Below are 18,873 nucleotides of genomic sequence, written 5' to 3' on the forward strand. Positions count from 1 at the left end.
CCTGAACAAAATACTTCTAATTAATGCTTATTTCTTAATATTCTCATTTCTCATAACTGGATGATGCCCTTTTAGCAGATGCTGATGGCCAGCAGCCTCCCTCAGCCTACCAAGAACAGCTGCTACCACCTACCATTCTCAAGATAAATTAAGTTAAAGATCACTCTTTGGAAAGGCAGCCAGAGCCTTCTGACTTCCTCTCCACTTCATACTTCTCTACTAATCAACAGCACAAGCGCCAACACCAGTGTCTCCAAGAACGACACAGCTTCAGTTCCCTACAGCACAGTGATGTGAAGCACAGCCTTAAGGCATCTCTTAGGAGAGAGCACGTATTTTAGAATTCTTCATTAACTTCTCATGAACTTTCATTTCTACAGCTCTGCTGCAAGATGAGCTTTCTTAAAAAGACCTTCAACCCTAAAATTATTTTTAAAAGCTACCCCGTGGTATAAGGCAACTTCAACAAGGAAGTATTTAGTTTAGAGAAGGATTACCTCTGTCAATCAGTTCCACTGAAAAATGACAGCATGTGAGAACGAAAGAGAGAAAATTATACAAAAGAGAAACACATTTGTTGGGAGTTGGAAAGGAAACAGATTCCAGCACATAAAAAGAGAAGATAAAACAAAGATAAACACAAGCTAACACACTTAAACAATATCACTCTGCGTTTACAGTGTGACCAGAATTTGTGCAGAGCAAAGTCAAGCATTTGACTCCTGCCCCCTTGGGCGCTCGCATCGCCTGCCAGCATGACTGAGCAGCTTTCCCAGTTCACTCCCTCGCTGCCGGCCAGGGGCCCTTTTCGTTATACAGACACTGAAGTGCAAATGGCTGCACTCTCCTTGGGTGGCTGCTTGTGCACTGCTGCCTGCTAAGGCTTGTGGTTAAGCTCTTGCACTCCATCTGAGAAGAGAAGTGCAATATTTCCAATGCTTACCATGGCCCACTGCCTAGCTTTGATCCTCATCTGATTGTAGCTGCGTTCTTCGGCGTACAAGGCACTCATAAAAGCACCAATAGATGTTCCTCCAATCATATCTACAGGGATGCCAGCTTCCGTCAGCGCTCTGATAACTCCCACTTGGGAGCATCCCCTGTGCCAAGAAAGGGAGGAAAAAAAAAAAAAAAAGAAAAGACATTATCAGACAAACAGCCATTGAAAGAGCATAAAAACATGAATGCCACCTTCTAAGGGAACTTGAGTGTGCACTAGCTGAACTGCCAATCTACTGCTAAACAAGCCTCAATGCCAGAAACAAACATTATGAATGCAGAAATATTCAAATAGACTCCCTGCGGATCCTAGGAAATACAGACCACCCAGCCTGACTTCAGTATGAAAGGCAGCGATACGAAAACAACAGCCAAGAGTCAAGCCAGTGGATATGCGAGGGAAAGTCAACATGGCTTTAAGGGAGCAATGCATCAAAAAATCTAATAGGGTTCTTCCAAAGCAGCCAAGAATAGCTGGATTTCAGAGACCTTTCCACAAGTTTCTTTTCCAATGATTCTTCAAAGAAACTCAGCCAGCCTGAGATCACGGGATGGGTCACCACATGGATTAATAATGAATTTGAAGATGGAAAACAAAGAGCAAGAACAGACAAACAGTGATGAGAAGGCAGAAGTTTCGTCTGCACACAGACCCAGGAAAGGGGCAGATGAGGAGGCAACATTTGAGGATGATGCAAGTTCCTTCAGGATAGTAAATGAATTCCTTGATTTAAAGAAGTGCAGAAAGAACTCAGAGCAATGATGGAGTCAAATGATAAACAACAGATGAACCTCAGTACTGATGGGACAAGAGGGAAACAGAAGTAGCAATGCCCCCACAGCAATAAGCTCTTAACTACCTCCGTTCACACACGAAGATTTTGGAACCATTGTGGATATTCTCTGAAAAATATCAACCTAGTGTTCAGTGCAAATTCAAAAGCCAAATCAGAGAAACCAGAATAGAACAGTAAACATAAGAATATATATCCATGATGCACCAGGATTTTGAAAACTGCAAACAAGCTCAGACTTCTCACAAAAAAAAAAAAAAAAAAAAGCAGAACTAGAAAATGACAAAGAGAAGCAAAAAACATGACCAGAATATGGAAAGGACTTAATGTGAAAAGAAACTAGACTCAAATCTGTGACTGGGGAAGATCATGACTAATGGGAGACACACAGGGCCAGCTAATGATATCACCACGCAGAAAGTTTAATGTAAAGGAAAGAATTTGCACACAGACACGTGTATGTAAAGCACAAATTAAGGAAACCATTGTTACACATGCTGAAGAGGTCAAATCACAGATGGATTTAGATGTGGACTGGAGGAATCAAAGGTACCAGGCTGTCAGTGGCTACTAAACATAAAAAATCAGAGGTGCAACCTTGCGTTCAGGAAGCTCACAAGCTGCTAATTGTTGCAAATACTTGTTTCTGATGCAATCGCTACTATCTAACATCAGAAAAGGTAGGTGGAACATTTGATCTGATCTTATGAACAGCAATCCCCTAATGGGAGAGGGATCCCTGTCCGCTCTACAGAACCATTACAGAAGCAGAGAAATTACCAGCGGAGGCTGACTGCCTTCTTATCAGTACAAAATTATGGCCTCCAGCTTCAAATGCTTTGTCCAATTAATATCAGGTAAGTCAATTACTTCATTCCACCTGGATGGATGCTTTGCAGTCTAACCCATACAGCTGTAAAATCCTCCTTTTCCCATTTTCATCCCATTTTTCTGTTCCCCCACGGTTTGCTCTATTTCCGTCCTATTTCCCCTTGCTGTTTACATCCTATAAATACTTGCTAACAGCTGCCAAGTCCACCGTAGGTGTCATTTGGCCAAGCTATGCTGAACACATTCTTTCCATCTAAATAAATCCCTTCCAGCTGCTGAAATGCTTTGAGACAGGTTCTCGGTTATACTGGTGTAAATGACTTCAGTGACGGATCTGCGCTGGTGTAATCCAAGAGCAGAAAGTGGCTTGTTCAGCTTTCCTCTCCAAATTCTCCTTCCCCTGCTTTACTATTGCTTCTTCTCAAAAGATGCTTTAAGTTAAAATAATTCTATTTTCATCGCTGCCAGAGCAGCCCATTGTTTTTAGGATTTTAGATCGCAGCTATCTTTGCAATCTGCTTCTTGTGCCTGGCACTGACTGCTGCCTTATCCCTGCGCGTAAGTCACGAGCTGACACTGATGTTTCACTGAGGAACTGACCTTACACTATCCAACCTGCTTTCTGGAGAAAGCCTACATCATGTGGATTTGTTAAGACATGTCAAGTGCTGTAAAGCATTTCTTGCTTGGACGGCAATTCTAAACTGGCCAGGACTAGCTCCAGACTGGATTGTCTCCCTTTAACCTCTTCCAAAACTGGATCTCATTCATGCGTTCATGCGTCCATAAAACACAAGGGATTTGATGCGATCACTATGGATTTGCTTTTACTTTGCTGTATGATGCCCTTGAATAAATAACAAACGATTTATTATTACTTCTGTTGGCAAGCCATCACCTCTGTGTCTTGCATCGCAGAGTCCCTGGCAATAATACAATCTTCCAGCTAAATGTGTAACAGCCACGTATCTCCAACAGATGCATCGATTTCAAAGCACTGACTTGCAAGATAGGAATGAAAGCACTTTTCTTGCTCAGAAAGGGACCTCCTATTGACTGCCAGGCTAAGTTATGTTTCATTTATACATGACTACAAAGCTGATTCTTCCAGTTCCAGCATCCTGAACAGCTTCACGGTTGAATCCATTTGGGCAAACTAAAATCCCGAGGAAAGGCAAATGTGCCTGAACCCACCTAATTTCTCCATGCACCACCCAGCCTCCTAAAGATATTCCTTCTTCTTAACAGTTTTTTCCCCTCCCTACCGCTTTAGGCCATCATTACCCCAGCAATGCTACTATATGAAACTTTTCAACAACTCCTCGCAGGTGGTTCTCTCTTGGCCACTTCTTCGCAGCTCACAGCGTACATAAACACGGGCAGGCTGCCAAGGGAAGCGTGTGCCGGAGCCGGCGCTTTGCCAGGCAGCACGCATCCCGCTCACTGACAACTTGCCGGTGCATCACGGATAGCCGGTGTGGGCAGCTCTCGTACTACAACTAAAGAGGAAAAGAAATTGAAGCCAGGAGCTACATCCCTGTTAACAGTCAGAGAACTAGCGCAAAAAAAAAAAAAAACAACCCAGGGATCGGGCGCTTCTTGTAATACCAGGTGCAATTTCACAGGGGATCTGTCCCGTTTTAGGGCAATATGTGAAAATACAAGTGTTTGGCAAGAGGAGTACAAAGGAAGATTGCTTGTGGCAATGCTGTATGTACATGTCAGTGCCAGAGCACTTGCGTGGAGTGGAGGAAGGGACGGGGAAATCTCCGGTTACCTGGCTGACACGGAGCTGAATATCACTTGCTCCGGAGGCAAGGAGGAACAGGGGAAGTCATCAAGATTCGGGTAAGAAGCTTCTCAGATGCACAGTATGCTGCTGGAGCTGCACATGCAGCTGTCCTTTGCCATAAAGCCGCCTGACGGTGCAGCTGGATGGAGCATTTCCCCTGCCAGGATTAACGCCTGTCCCCTGGACAATGACAAGGACTCCTGGCACCAAGGACAAATGACCTAGAAGATTACTTTCAAATAATTTGCACCAGAACCCAAAGATTCGCCCAAGAAGTGCAGGGTCTGTATATTAACAAAAACTCTTTTCCATCGTGTATCACTCCCTAGGACAGGCCTGATTAATTAGTGCCCTTTGCAGAGACAGCGGAAACAGCACCAACCAGTTTGAGGAAGAACTGGAAATAAGAGCCACGCTCCGTTTTCACCCCTGCCACTGCCTCTCAATCTGATCTGAGCCAGGCAAGTCGCGGGCTGCTCTGTGCATCAGCTGCCCCGCAGTGCCGCTTCCTGCACTACTTACCAAGCTCGTGCTTGCAATATGCTTCAAAAGCCTCCAAAAGCAGTGCCGTGCTTCCTAAATTCCAAGCGCCATCTCTTCTTTGTACTAATGATCACAAATAAGTGACCAGGAAGCAGGGAGAGGAGTTATGGGGTTGAAGACGTGCTTCCTTGAAATAACACGGCACAGCAAGCAGAGAGCACAGACTTTCTGCCAGAAGGTCTTGCAGGAAAATTCCTGCTCCTGAAACAAGCCCTTGCTTTCATCCACCCGGGAAATGCCACTGGCATGTGGCTGTAATGCACGAAGGCCAGAGCACAACTGATAAAAGAAAAATTCTTCTGCGAGATGTGCATGTGTCTGCTCCACACGTGCCTGCCAGAGCTCAGATTAGATATGACTCTCAGGAAGAAGCGAGCAAACGCAGCAGGACAGTTCATATTAAAGCGTCAGCTGGAATACAGGCTGTTCTCTGTGCTCAGGTCAGGGGCCTGAAGAAAATACAATTAATACAAAAACAGAGACTGTGCACCAATATTTTCTCCACAAGCCATGCTTAACATATCAATAGGATGTTGTCTGTCAGCGCTAGGAAGAATAAACGTAATACCGTGAGCACACAGAGAGGGGACACTCGTTTTTCAGACTGTGACTAACAGAGCCGCAAGGCAAGGCTGCAGCTTGAACACGCTGCACACCTCCAAAGTCTACTTCAGTTTCAGAAAGGAAGAGAAAATACAGCTCAGGTATTCAGCCTCCCCAGCGCCTTCATCAGGATGAAGGAGATCTCTCTGAATGCACTGAAGAGATGTTATTTCCTTTGGTTAAGAGCAGGATTAAGGTCATGGCTGCTGCAGAGCTCTACCGTGTCTCTAACCAAAGCCTCCCTGGAGCAAGACACACGGCTTGCTGCACCACCTTCCTGATGTAGTTAAGTGGCAAAGTAGGTAGAAAAACAGAGAAATTGCCAAGGGGACTTTACTGAGCTCCACTAGAGCCTAACAAACCTGAATGAAGGCTCCCTCATAACCTTAGAACTCCTGAAGAAATAAAGCTATACAAATAAAAACAGCTTTTCCTTCATATAACAGCTTTGAATCAAAGCATGTTATGAGCAGTTGTTAGATCACCCAGTTTACGGGGTAAGCACAGATGAATATGTATTTACGAATCCATTTCAGAGACGGGCAAAAGCGGTGCATTGGACAACGATTCCCCCAATGCTGCTTTGAAAGTGCTAGAAATAAACTGAAGTTGACTGAGCTTCCAGCCCACGGGAACAGACAGCACGTCCCGAAACGCCACCAGGTACGGCACGCGGGCTCACCGGCACTTCTCGGACCGGGATCCCGAAACTGAGGCTGGTTACTGAATTAGTGGGCCTCAGACTAACACATACAGCTACATCCACTACTGTTATCTGAATAACATCTTTCATGGTGGTGGTGTTAGATACCTTCTCAGAGCTATGCTGGAGGTGCTCATTGTATTGGGGCAGGGGGGAAAATTAGATGTTATTTAAATGAAGGGCTATATAGAGCAGTATCTGGAAATGTGAGATAAAGAGAAGTTTCTTCTTCATATAAAAATAAGCATTTTTTGGTACATGTTTTGTTGTTAATCCTGACGTTGAGTGGCACAGTCACTGACTTTGAAATCAAGCAAGTCTTCTACAAGTTGCAACTGTATTATCTCCAATTTGGCACCTTCAGTCTTTTGCAGCTGCAACAATACATACAAACATCACTTTGAGAACTAATCATACTTGTATCTTTCCAACTATTTCCCAGCTTTTCTGACCATAAAACTTCTCGGTATCATAAATGTGCCAGAACAATTACAGTGATTGAGCTGTCACCTCAAAAGGATAACAGAAACCAGACCACTCCACTTCTGCTCCTGCTGTACTACTTGCACACTTATGAGGAAGTTTCCAATCAGGACAACATTAATTAGTTAATTAAGCAAGCCCCATTTCTAAGCTAAATAGAGGCAATAATCCCACATTACCTGGTTCTCATCCCAACATCCAGCTACTAACGAGATCCTTCCCAGCAGCTGCCCTGAAGGAAGCTTTCTCCCTTCCACTGCTCATTTTTAAAACTGTTCCAAGTTACACACATATTGATCCAGAGACCTGAATTCTTCCTGTCTTCCCTCCATCAGCAACAGCCTCGTTTCATCCTCCCACTTAGCTTTGCCCTCAGATTCCCACCATCTCCTTAACTCAGAGATCTTCCCTTTCGCCTTGCCATGCTATAGAGATTGCACATTAACCCTGCACGCTCAGGGCTATGCAGGGCTATGCAGGCAGAAAAACAAACTCCTATTTATCACAACCCCAGTGAAACTACCTTCCTGCAAGAAAATCCAAATACAATGTCCTTTCACTACTGATCTTGTTTCTGCTTTATATACCAGCTTTAGAACAAGCTTTAAACAGAGAGATTTGTGCCTGACAGAAATAAACGAGCAAAAATTGTTCAGCCCTTCCAGGAGGACTGTCAGGTCTACCCAGTCCTGGGGTGTGAAGGCATACATGAGTAAGCCATCGGAGGGGAGAAAAAACACAAAATAAAGCCAAAAGTAATTCAGAAAATGCACCAGGGTTTTTGTTTTCTGATCCCACCTGCCAGCAGCACGCTCTGGTAGCCACATGCAGGAGGAGGAAGGAGGGAAGAGAGGTTGAACGGCAAGCTGCACCCCCCCATCACTTTCCACTTGGGAATGCCAAACAAAATCCTGTCTCTTACTCTGAGCCAAGAAACAATTCAGTTATCTGCAAAGAAAGATAATTTCTTTGGAAAACAAATATATCCTCCTTCCCTACCCCTTTGAGACTTATTTGTGAAAAGTCTTAGAAGAACCCATTTTGAGCACAATGGAAGCTGCAGAAATAAGAAAAAAGCACAGCACTTTAAAGATTTTAACTGTGATTTTACTTACAACTTCTCCAATCTCCTCTTTCTTAACAGGAAAGCTCATTGCCCAGATAAGGTTAGACAGAGATTCCTAAAAATCACAGCAATTGCAAGAGCTTTACCATCTTCCTGAAAGCACGTGGACTTGCCAACAGAGCATTACGACTGCTACATGGAAAGCGTTCCCTCAAACTTGCTGCTCTGTAACACGGCACATATTTTTTCAGCTGAGAAAAAGAGGTGCAAAACTAGTAACAAGAGTTAAACCACAACTCCACTATCTCCATGTTTAATTTCATCTGTATATCAAAGTACTGCTATGAATAAATGAGTTTGGTGGGTTGAAGACTGGAGATCAGGACAGGACAGTCCAAATAAACCATTTGCAATTAATTTTTTTTTTTTTAAAGTCATAACTTTGAAGTAGATGGCTCCCAAGCTCCCGCTGCTTGGAGGATTTAATAGAAGCCATTAAAATCTTCAACCTCCATGGCAAATGGGAGCAAATGAGCAATTACATAGATGCTACAGATGGGGAAAAAGAAAAATCAGATCATTAAGCATTACGTGGGTGCCAAGCCATATGAACACGGCTTTTATGTGCATGTGATGACCCAACACAACTCACCGAGCAATTAGCATTCAGATCTGGTAATAGCCACACGGCTCTGTCTCTGTTTAAGACAACCGCACTCTGAGGCAGAATTTTGAACGGATGCATAAACACGATTAATATGGCTGAGCTCTCCGGCAATACACAAGATGGTCCGTCCCTGAAGAAATCAAAGCAAAGCCTCTTAGGAGCAATTACGCTGCAGTCTGTTACCAACCATTTGCAAACAGAAAGTCTGAGGCCTTCAGTACAAGTTCACAGCCATGTCTCATGAGGTTTTCTCAACAAAAGCAAATGCTCAGAACTTACCATTTTATTTTTAGGACTTGCGTTTTGTTTGTTCAAACAATATACTCCAGGGCTGACCTGGATAAGACTCAAATTAGGTATCCAAACATAAGTTATCATCATCTTTTCCAAGGAAGAGCCCACATTGCTCATCTTTCTCCTTCAGCTTCTACAAAACTGCACCAAAAGTAAAACACCAAGTCAAAGGTGTAATTTTATCTTTAAGGATAAAGTGTTTAGACTCTTCTCTGTTATTTTAGCTCCTGGATATTGCCCTGAAATCAAATCTGCTTTTTGAAAGACACAGGGAATCCAGAAGTCTGACTGCGTGGTTGACACTGGAATTCAGATTTCGGTCTGGTTTATCCGCACGTGACAATGGATGCTCTTCTCATGACTGAAGTACAAACACGCAGGGCACGGGCCACTTCTCCAAACACCTCTATGAATAATTACAAGCTCTGAAGCCCCCATACATCAATCTGAGCTTCAAAAAGGGATATAATAAAGAAAAATTACAACTCCACTGTGCACTGAGATACAGATACCTATCTACACACACAAAAATGTATTACAGGTCATCAAATAGCTTCCCTTCCTCTGAAATGCACCTACCACAGCAGCAAGCTAACTGTACGTGACAGAGGGTGAAGACTGTAGGCTGACTAATGCAAAGGTCATGAGGATTAACCTCGGGGCTGCCAACTTTCTGCCCTTCCAAATGTCAAAAGACAGATTTGGCCTGGAGTACAAAGGGATTACTTTGAAGAAAGGGAACTGGAGGAAGGATATTTCAAATATTCAGGGTTTATTTTCATGACACAAAGCAGATTCAGCCTCTTTTGTATCATTTTGATACTTCCATACTGCAGAAATCTTGCTTCATCAGCCGTTAGTGGCCGCTGACAGACTGCAGATGTTGGATGGTAAGCTTCATTCTTCCATTTAAATGAAGAGAAGAAACATTTTTCAAGTTTCTTTCATATTTCAGTTCCATTTCCTGACACCCTTTATAGCAATATCGGGATGAGGAATGGGATCCTTTTAGCAGTGCATATTCTTCAAGACCTGCCTTGCTATAGAAAAGGAAAGCAGAGTCCTTACATGCCATCTCAGTATCTTGAGCAAGCAATTGGAAATGAAGCATGAGTTTCATGGATGCTGCCTGACCGTATCAGGGGGAGAGAAAAAGAAAAAACAGGAATTGCAAAAAATCCTCATTCTTATCTTGCATAAGCAGAAATTAGGGAACAGCGTGAACTGAGTGCAGAAGGACCCAATCTGAGCCAGACTGGCTCCATACGGGACTGCCATAGAGAGACAGGGATCTTGGCCAAACTCAAGCAGAGCCCAGCACTGACTGCCGCTCTCCACACCACCAAGGTGCTGCTCACCTGCCTGAGGACATTAGCTCTACAAGATCACACATCACCACGTCCAGCCATTAACCTGCCCACGATACCAGGAAACCAAAGGCACACCCCCCAGCTGATTAGGACCGGGCACATCCTACAGACTCAGTTTCAGAGGCAGCTACTCAGGAACCTGTTGGCTTCCATCAGAGCCCCTCTCCTACAGCATCTCTGCACTGTGGGAGAAGACACCAGAGCTGGCGCTGCCCAGAATTGGCTAGGGACTACAGGGTTTGCTTGTGTGGGATCTCTGCTGCCCAAAACAGGCAAGGATACTCTCAAATCTCAGCAGCCCCTGCAAAAATGTTGACCATGTCTTGGCACTGTACCCAGACAACACAAACAGGGTTACCAGCAGCCTGGTTATTCCTCAGCCACTGCACGCTGGAATAAAGAGTTAACTTTATACTACTAATTGGGCTGGATAGCAGGTTTCAAGCAAATTCCCCAGACACATCCAACCCATGAGACAAGAGCACAAATCCATATACACTTAGAGATAACAATACCTTCCTAGAACCCCAAACAATTCCTAGTGGTAATGGTTTATACTTCTCTTCCATTTAAGTGCTTTAGAGCAATTTATAAAGGGTAACCTGCACAGATGCCAAAGCTGAGATGGCAAACGCCTCGTTTTACAAAAGGCGAACACAAGTTATAAGCTTTTAAGCCAGTTGCTCAAGCCCATGCAACATCAGTAGCCGAACACCAGCGAAGTGAAATCCTGCCTGCCCATTCCTCACTTCAGTGATTTAACCCTAAATAGCTGCAGTAACTCATAACAACATGAGCACCTCAGAGAGGCTGTTGCTGCTCTTTCAGAACTATCCTAGCCAAGGTCAGATTGTTTTAGCAAGAATTATGTTTCATAATTTACTTCAGAACAAGTATTTTATCAGACTGTGTTTTTTGAATACTTCAAAGAATTAGAATCTAGTTTTTACACATTTTTCAAGCTGTCAGTCCTCCATCTACCTTGAATTTTAAGCACTGTGAGAAAAAGATAACAAATGAAGGGGATACCTGTACCCCATTATAAGCCACTGAGAACAACCTTAAGCATTGCTATCAATAATCTATTTGCAAAATGCAGTGTGAAGCTCACACTGAAGCTCACTGCATGATCTAAGAATTAATTCAAAGCCAAGAGCATTTCTGTTAAGTTGAGAAATAAAGGCACCCCTCGGTATGGTAGAAGCAGTTGGCAAACTACATTTTTTGCAATAGGTCCTTTGAGAGAGGACTTGAAAGCAAAGACTGAGAAAGGAACTAAAGGACAGATATAAAGAAGACAAGCAGGAATAAATGGAATGAAAAGGGTGTGAAGAAACTGGGTAATCTTAGGGCTTGGATGTGTCAGAAAGGGAAAACGGAGACTTACAGACTAACAGAGACATGGCCAGGTGGAAAAAGAAAAAGTATAAATAGATTATATACGATCTAGACAGGAATGGAAGCATGGAGAAGACATCATTAAGCAAGTTCTCAAGATGAGCATTACTTTTATTCTCTGGCACAAGGAACTGGTAATACCAGCACATTTGGGCTCCATAGATCCCTATCCCTCATACCTCGGGGTGCCCCTCGTTAGACTCAGTCTATGCAAAGTTTTGAACCCAGCAAAGGAGCTGAAAGACATTTACTGTGTTCCAACTTCCGTGAGGAACAGGAAATTCCCATGGGATTTTCTTTCATCCCTTCTGTAATCTCTATATTGAGTATGTTTAGGATCCCATAGGGAAAAAACACTGCTTTGTGTTCTTTATGACAGTATTTTCAGTGCACGCCTCTGGAGGTAGCTTCTGAATTCAGGCAGCCAATTCCTTCCCTCTCCCGCCACACATTCTTTTACCAGCACATTGCCTGGGTGCTTGTGGTCAAGTTTAACAGTTAAAAAAGCAACTCCCCTCATGCTTCCGGTTACTACCCTATATTTGAGGTACAGTAATTGATCTTACGAGCCCACCATCTCCACTTCAAGTACTGCAGCTCTGCAGTGGTAGTTTAAGACAACATCCACACACACATATCTCCTACTGATAGAAGTAAAAAGCCTCATATCATTAGTTATCTGTCTTAGCTGAGGAATAAGAATTAATCTTCCTTAACTGCTGGAACTGAATCCAAAGCACCTGCACCATAAAACTTCACGCAGTCTCCCCAGGAGATTCTGTTATTGCCCGCGACTGAACATCAGGGTTTCATAACCATGACGCTGCTATCACCTGCATCGCAGGAAAAGAAGCTACAGCACGGGAAGTGCATTGTCTGCATCAGGTAAGCAAACCGTCCATCCCGAGGACAGCACTTCGTCATTGGAACATCGTTTCCACCTCAAATTTCAGCTTTTTATTCCTCGGATGTTTCATCACACACCGAAAGCTGGGCTATGAGATGTCAGCTCCACCACTGCATTACCAGCCAGCCTGCTCTACCCCATGGTGTCCAAACCTCAGTCCTGACTTAGGAGCCTTCACTTTTATTACGCCCTAGAAGACCCACTAAGCTTAGACATCTTCTGTGCAGTCTTTCCTGTTTTCAGGGAACAGACATGCTTCTCTCTGCTTTTGTGGACTATGGAGCAAAAGATGACAGTCCAGAAGGGATCTTGGTCACTAGATTACTTGCACAGCTGCAGCTCCAGCGCTCTCCTCCATGGCAGCAGCACTGGAAATCAGACCTTCCTGCATTGCCGTTTGACCTTGGTCTTTGGTAGAGCTAACAACAGCCCCCCAAAAGAAAAGGTTTTATTTCTAACATCCCTTCCTTGCAGCACATTGCCCCAGTAAGTCCAACTGTTGCGTTACAATGTTATGCTGCTGAGTATTTGCACGTCCATTAATTTTGGCAGCTTGTCAACTTTTCCTTAACCAATTCAAGCAAGGGAAAGAAAACACTGACTTCATAGCTTCTCTCAGAAAAAAGCTGATGAGAATTTCACAGGAGGTGAAGGCAGAATTTCTGCTGCCTGCAGTGTATCCTCTTGCCAAACACTGAAGATCTGCATCATGCAATGAAAAAGCGAAAGTTTCTCAGAGTTAAGATGGCAAAATCCAATTAATTAGAAAGCATCAAACAACTAAATAACAGGGTAGCCACAAAACACCTCCTGTCCTCAATTATCATGGGAAAAAGACAGAACGAAGAATCAGCTTGCCCTCACCTGGGATGAGACCACAAGATTTTTGTACATTTTAAGGCTCCTCTCCAAGTTAGAATAACAAAACAAGACAGGAAAATAAAACAAACCCTAAAACATACTAGTATCTTCATTAATCATTTCTGACTCCTCACATGAGCATACTGCAAATTCAGCCTCTGCACTTATGCCAAGCCTGATACCATTTAATTGCTGAGACTGTAATTCAAATACTGCGTTACAGGCCATGGAACATCAGCAACACGTCCCTTCGTCTGCTAAAGGCAGTCAGGAGCTCCCCAGAAGGCTCTCTGCCCCAGAGGAGAGCAATGGGCAAAGACACTATGGTAGGAATACAGTATCTTGCAGCACAGCATATACTTGCTTCCAAGTGTTTTACATGGATAGGCCAGGTCATCAACACCCAAATTCAATTCCTTTTTAAACAAGATGGAGCAGGGGAAGCACTACAGGGTTTGTTCATATGCAAGGGCTCCTCACCTCCTAGCCAAACTTGCATGCTAAAAGCATGCATTAACATTCAGAAAAGGAATATGATCTTCTAAAGTTCTCAAAATGACTGTTTCAAGTTCTTCCTTATGTTATGTTGGGACCTTTTCATCAATCCTTCTCTACCATGATTGCTCAGAAACACAAAGGGGCACAGTGACAGCTGGGAAACCTCTCAACATGCTGTCACGTTGGACCCAGCCTTCAAATAAGGGTTCATTGTACCTGCACTGGGAGATGCACATGTGCCCCCACCACATCCTACGGCGGGTGTGGGCGTGCCCTACCTTCTCCTTGCTTGACCCACGTATATAGGACAATCTGAGCTGTATGTCCCTTGGTTCTTTCCAACTGCAGAATGCGGTTTTGCCCAACCTGACTATGCTAGCGATTACTCATAAGCTGCAAGTCTTTGTCCCAGTGCAGACTAAGCATAAACCAATTCTGTCTTTGCGCCTTCTGGATGAACAGCAGTGCCAAGGGATCGGTGTCCGGTGGCAGAGAAGGTAAGCAAGACTGATAAGCAGGTTTTTACTCAGACTTGCCTGAATGAACTGGAGTTGCAGCCAAACATAATGGATGCAGCGACAGTAAAGCCTGTTTCATTCCTCATGCTATCAGTGGTCTTGGAGTCAAACACTGGGGGTGCAGAAGGCAAATGTGATTTCCTGAGAGCAGAATAATTATGAGTTCTGCCTCTTGGGCACTCTTCTAGTCTTTTCATCCTTGGGTAAAGCCATCAAATCAGAAGATAAAGCCAGGCTTTAAGGAGCACAGAGACCCAAGTCAGGCTCAGCGCAGCAGTGAGTCAACGAGTGACCAGGGGGTAGATGGACCTGTACGTTTGGCCTTCTCTAAAAGCACGGAGTGTGAATGCCCTGCGTATGGCACAGGCTTTAGGAGCACAGGCAGACAGACATGGCAACAAGTGGGCTCATCAGACACAAATATCTCCGTAACAAGAAAGGCATAACTTGCTTCTCCTACGCTGCTGCTTTTATCCTCCCTTTTCAGAGGACCAGAGCTGAAAACAAAGAAGAAAAGGCAGAAAGAACAAGTTGATGAAACAGGCCAACTGCCCAAAATGAAAAGGTGTGAGCCTGAGTCAAATCCTTAGAGTCAGCATGAAAGCGCTGTGGAAAAAAACTACTTAACGTATCAAGAGCTGAGGTGAAATAATAAGTTAGAGGAGAAAACTAAACAGAAAAATGAGAAAAGAAAAGATGCCCTGATGAAATATCTACAAATATCCTTCAACAGCAGCTCCTCAGGGAAGGGTTAAATGCTCTGCCTGAAGGAAAGGGCAGCGGAGAGAAGGGAAAGACACAGTGTGCTGCAGAGCCCCGTCCACCCGTGCATCACGTAGCAAGGACGGTGCAGACTCCACGAGCACCAGCTGGTAAGGGTCTCTGGCACCACCTGCATTCATTCCCAGCATGAACGTGCAGCTGATTATTATGCCTTATTTTAGAGAGCGCATCCAAAAAAGGCAAGTAACTTCTTTTAATAATAGCTCTTTCCTTCTCAACAAGCATATCTTAGGCACATCATGTATCTGTATCATGTGCATTACTACAAATACAGCTTCTCATCAAAATAACCAAACTGGAAGAGGGCTAACGCTTTGTATTTTCCCATTGTGCCTATGTGGAATAGGCAGGTTGGACCAAATTCGCTCCTAGAATAATGACATTATAGTCAACAATAAAGCTTGTCATCACAATTTTGCTTAAGTCAGTCTTCTGAAACAGCACGATCTGTTTTTTTTTTCCAAAGCCCTAGGGATTCCCAGATACTTCTGTATTAATTATTTACTCCCCATAAATTTCAGTTTTCAAGCAGCTTTACTAAGACAACTATAGAAAACAAAAAAAAGGGTGGGCTGTGCGTGGGATGGCTAAAGGTCATGAGAACGATTTATGGGAGGGTTTGTGCCCTTGTTGCAGGGTTTGATGTGTCATTATTCTTGCAACTGCATTTCAAAGGTATTGTTTTTCTAAACACAAATCCCCTTTCCTTCCCTCAAACTCCACAATGTTCATAACTGAAATTAAGTTAGCACTTAACAAAAGCAAAACACTGTAATTTTAGAACTGTATCACTTCGATTTGTTTTATTTTTATACTCACCAGAGAAAGAAAACCTTTAGTTCCTATGCGCCTTTTGTCATGACAAACCACAAAGATAATTACTAGGAAGCTGCTCTGGTAAAACCTCCAAACTAACTGTCACTGGGAAGCCAGACAAACATTCCCAAAATAACACCTAAATAATTGATATTATTGGAGTCATAGAACACAATACCTTTAACAGAAATAACAACCAGCCAGCACCCTGTAACTATTAGCGCTCTCTGTTTTTTGTGACCAGTATGATTCATGCTTCTAGAACAAGGTAGGAGGTTTGTGTAGTGTATGATCCCAAAGCTACGTTAACTATCAAGACTCTGCGCAGCGACCCATCAAGATGTTTTTAGCCAGAATGGGCTTTAATCACAGGATGATTTTAGGTACCTAGTGCATAATCTCTTGAAGTTCCCTTGTTAGTAGAGATAGGGACCTAAGAACTTACTTTGACCTGTGCACCTTCCAAAGGCAGATTTTTACAGAGTTCAGAATAACTTCATGTTTTCCCCAGAGTTTTAATTATATCCTCACTTTGAAAACAACTTTTAAAAAGATCCCAATCTTTCGCCTAACCACAATTTAATGACAATTCAATTACAGAAATTGCATACAAGTACCCTTCCACTGGAAGTACAATGCTGACACCATCCACATGCCAGCCTGAACCCCCAGAAAAAGCATTTTAGACCATGATATAAATAGGGTTTCAAAGAAAGAAGAAATTATCGTATTTATCCATTCTGCCATTTAATCCTCTTAAAGACCTCCATATTGCAGAAATGAGCAAATTAATGGCTAATGGGACATGGTCACATGGCTGAATGGGTGGTGCGCATCCAGAAATCCTGAAGTCAACACAACAGCAGTGCAGCAGTTCAGATTTGCGGAGGAGGACAACACAGGACCAACAAACAGGCTCAATAATCCTGCTCTTTCTTACCTCTGCTCTTGAAAACCAGCAGGTGGTAGCGTGCAAATTAAGTAGTAGAACAAAAAAATAAATAGTTTGGCAAAAATTACAGCAGTGTTTACAGAAGGAAGAAAGGAAAGGAATGAGCAAAGTGTGCTGCCAGAAATATAGAAGTGCACATATTTTAGCATGACACAGGCTTCAGTAAAAACAGAGATATCAGATAGCTTGTAACAAAAAAACCACCACCACGAGTGCTTTGCATCAGTGGGTTAGAAGCCTCCTGAGATACCCAGATTAAGTAGCAGCTCCCCTCCTCTGCTTTACTTTGTGTCTCTACAGGATAATGTTTATCTCAGAAATGAAATACTGAAATCATCTTAGGTGAGGAGACTGTGAAAGCAAGCAGGATAAAGGCATCTTTGCAGACACTCACAGAAACAGCCAAAGCAGCGGCTGTCTCAGCATCAAGTGACTAATCTTAACAAGCTGTCACAAAGGAGCTCTAACCTTTACCGTAGCAAATACTCCCCCCAAAGCACGCACTGGCCCAAAGACAAAAATGTGATCTTTCCATGGCTTTAAATAGACAGACTATGTGCATATTGTATTTTTTATTTTTGAGAGCAGTATTTCAAAGCACTGTTTTAAAGAAGGGCTTCAAGAACACGGTGATGAAGACAACAAAGACGGCGCTCTCTTGAGACAAAGGGCTACTAAATTCTGTCTCAAGATAAAATTCTCAAAGTAAAAAGGGATTCCAGAGAAAAACATCAGTAATAATTTATTTCCAAAGCTCACCAGGAATTCAGATGGAATTCTAATAGAGTGTTCAGCACACACCTTGCCCCCATGTCTGCAAAAATACAATCTTTCTGTAAAATAAGGCTGTCAGAAGTGTATCGGTACCTGGGGTTTTGGGTGATTATAAAGAAGAGAACATTCGTCCATTAGAGGACATAATTCCTCTTGCTGCGCAAGCTTTGAAGAGCTTTGGGGGCCTTTGAAATATTGTGAGCCATTTTCTAACATAAGAATCCATAGGGGAAAAAAAGAATATCCATAATGTAGGCCAACAAAAGAAAGAAGAGTCATATTTAGTGCCCTGGTCATCTCCTGGTATTAAGCCCAACTTATGAGAGGTCTCAAGAGGTCAGAAACACTCATGTTCCTTCTGCAGAAATCCAAGCACAAATCCACACAGCAGGTTAAGTTTGCATAAGAAAAGCAACTCCTTAGTGTCTTCCCCAAATGTGGCTTACAGAACAGTGCTAATTTTACAGGATGCCTGTTAGCCTGAAGAATCTGTCCCAGCCCAGTGACAGTGGTGCTCTAGGATCTGGTAGCAACGCACCAGCGTGCCCAGGACAAGCCACCTACCTTGCTCCTCCGCCCCCAAGGACCAGTGCAATGGCGTTTCCAGTCAGAACACGAGCCAGGCGAGAAAAGTCAGAGTGACGGTCTGGTGGTTTCTGGCATACGCGTTCGTACATCTCTATCTGCAGAAGAGAGGCAGAAGATGGTCATTCTAAAGGCACAGGGTAGAGTTTACACTACCAGCCAACAAGATACTGTTAAAAAGTGGATAGTTGTTCTTCAAACGAAAAGAGGGTTAATGAACTATCCAAACAGTTCTAGGGATCATATGCATCTCTCAGACTTTCATAGCAGCTGGGAGAATTTCATCGTAGTACAGTATTTTCTTTGTAGCTATTTCTTTTTCTTGACAAAGATTTGAAGTTACTGGGAAGCATCCCAAGTCTGCCTCTGCTTTACCTTTAGCATGATTTTCACAAGCATGGGGATCATCCCAATGAAAAGGACTCTACCACATGTACACACCTATCAATATGTCCTTGAGATAGTATTTACTGTCTTCAGCCAAGCCAAGTATACATCCATAGAGAAGATATGGAAGATAAGCCCCTTATCGCTATGTTTCCTACAGTAAATTTAGGCCAAACAGATTTAAGAGAACACTATCTGTGTAACAGTCAGTTGCACATCAGAATATCATGTAATAACATTATATCAGAT

The 18,873-nt window shown here is 43.2% G+C and overlaps 1 protein-coding gene across 1 annotated transcript in view; it reads right to left on the reverse strand.

Moving 5' to 3' along the window:
• Positions 1-18,873, reverse strand: part of LOC104075915 (patatin-like phospholipase domain-containing protein 7) — a gene marked incomplete at its 5' end in the record, with an annotated part of 70,829 nt that overhangs the window by 27,906 nt on the left and 24,050 nt on the right. The window contains 2 exons of the mRNA XM_009576584.1: positions 944-1,100; positions 18,217-18,335. Coding sequence (XP_009574879.1) covers positions 944-1,100; positions 18,217-18,335 — 276 coding nt within the window. The remainder of the gene's footprint in view (positions 1-943; positions 1,101-18,216; positions 18,336-18,873) is intronic.

This window comes from Fulmarus glacialis, unplaced genomic scaffold (assembly GCF_000690835.1).
Source record: "Fulmarus glacialis isolate BGI_N327 unplaced genomic scaffold, ASM69083v1 scaffold12644, whole genome shotgun sequence".
Lineage (NCBI taxonomy): Eukaryota > Metazoa > Chordata > Aves > Procellariiformes > Procellariidae > Fulmarus > Fulmarus glacialis.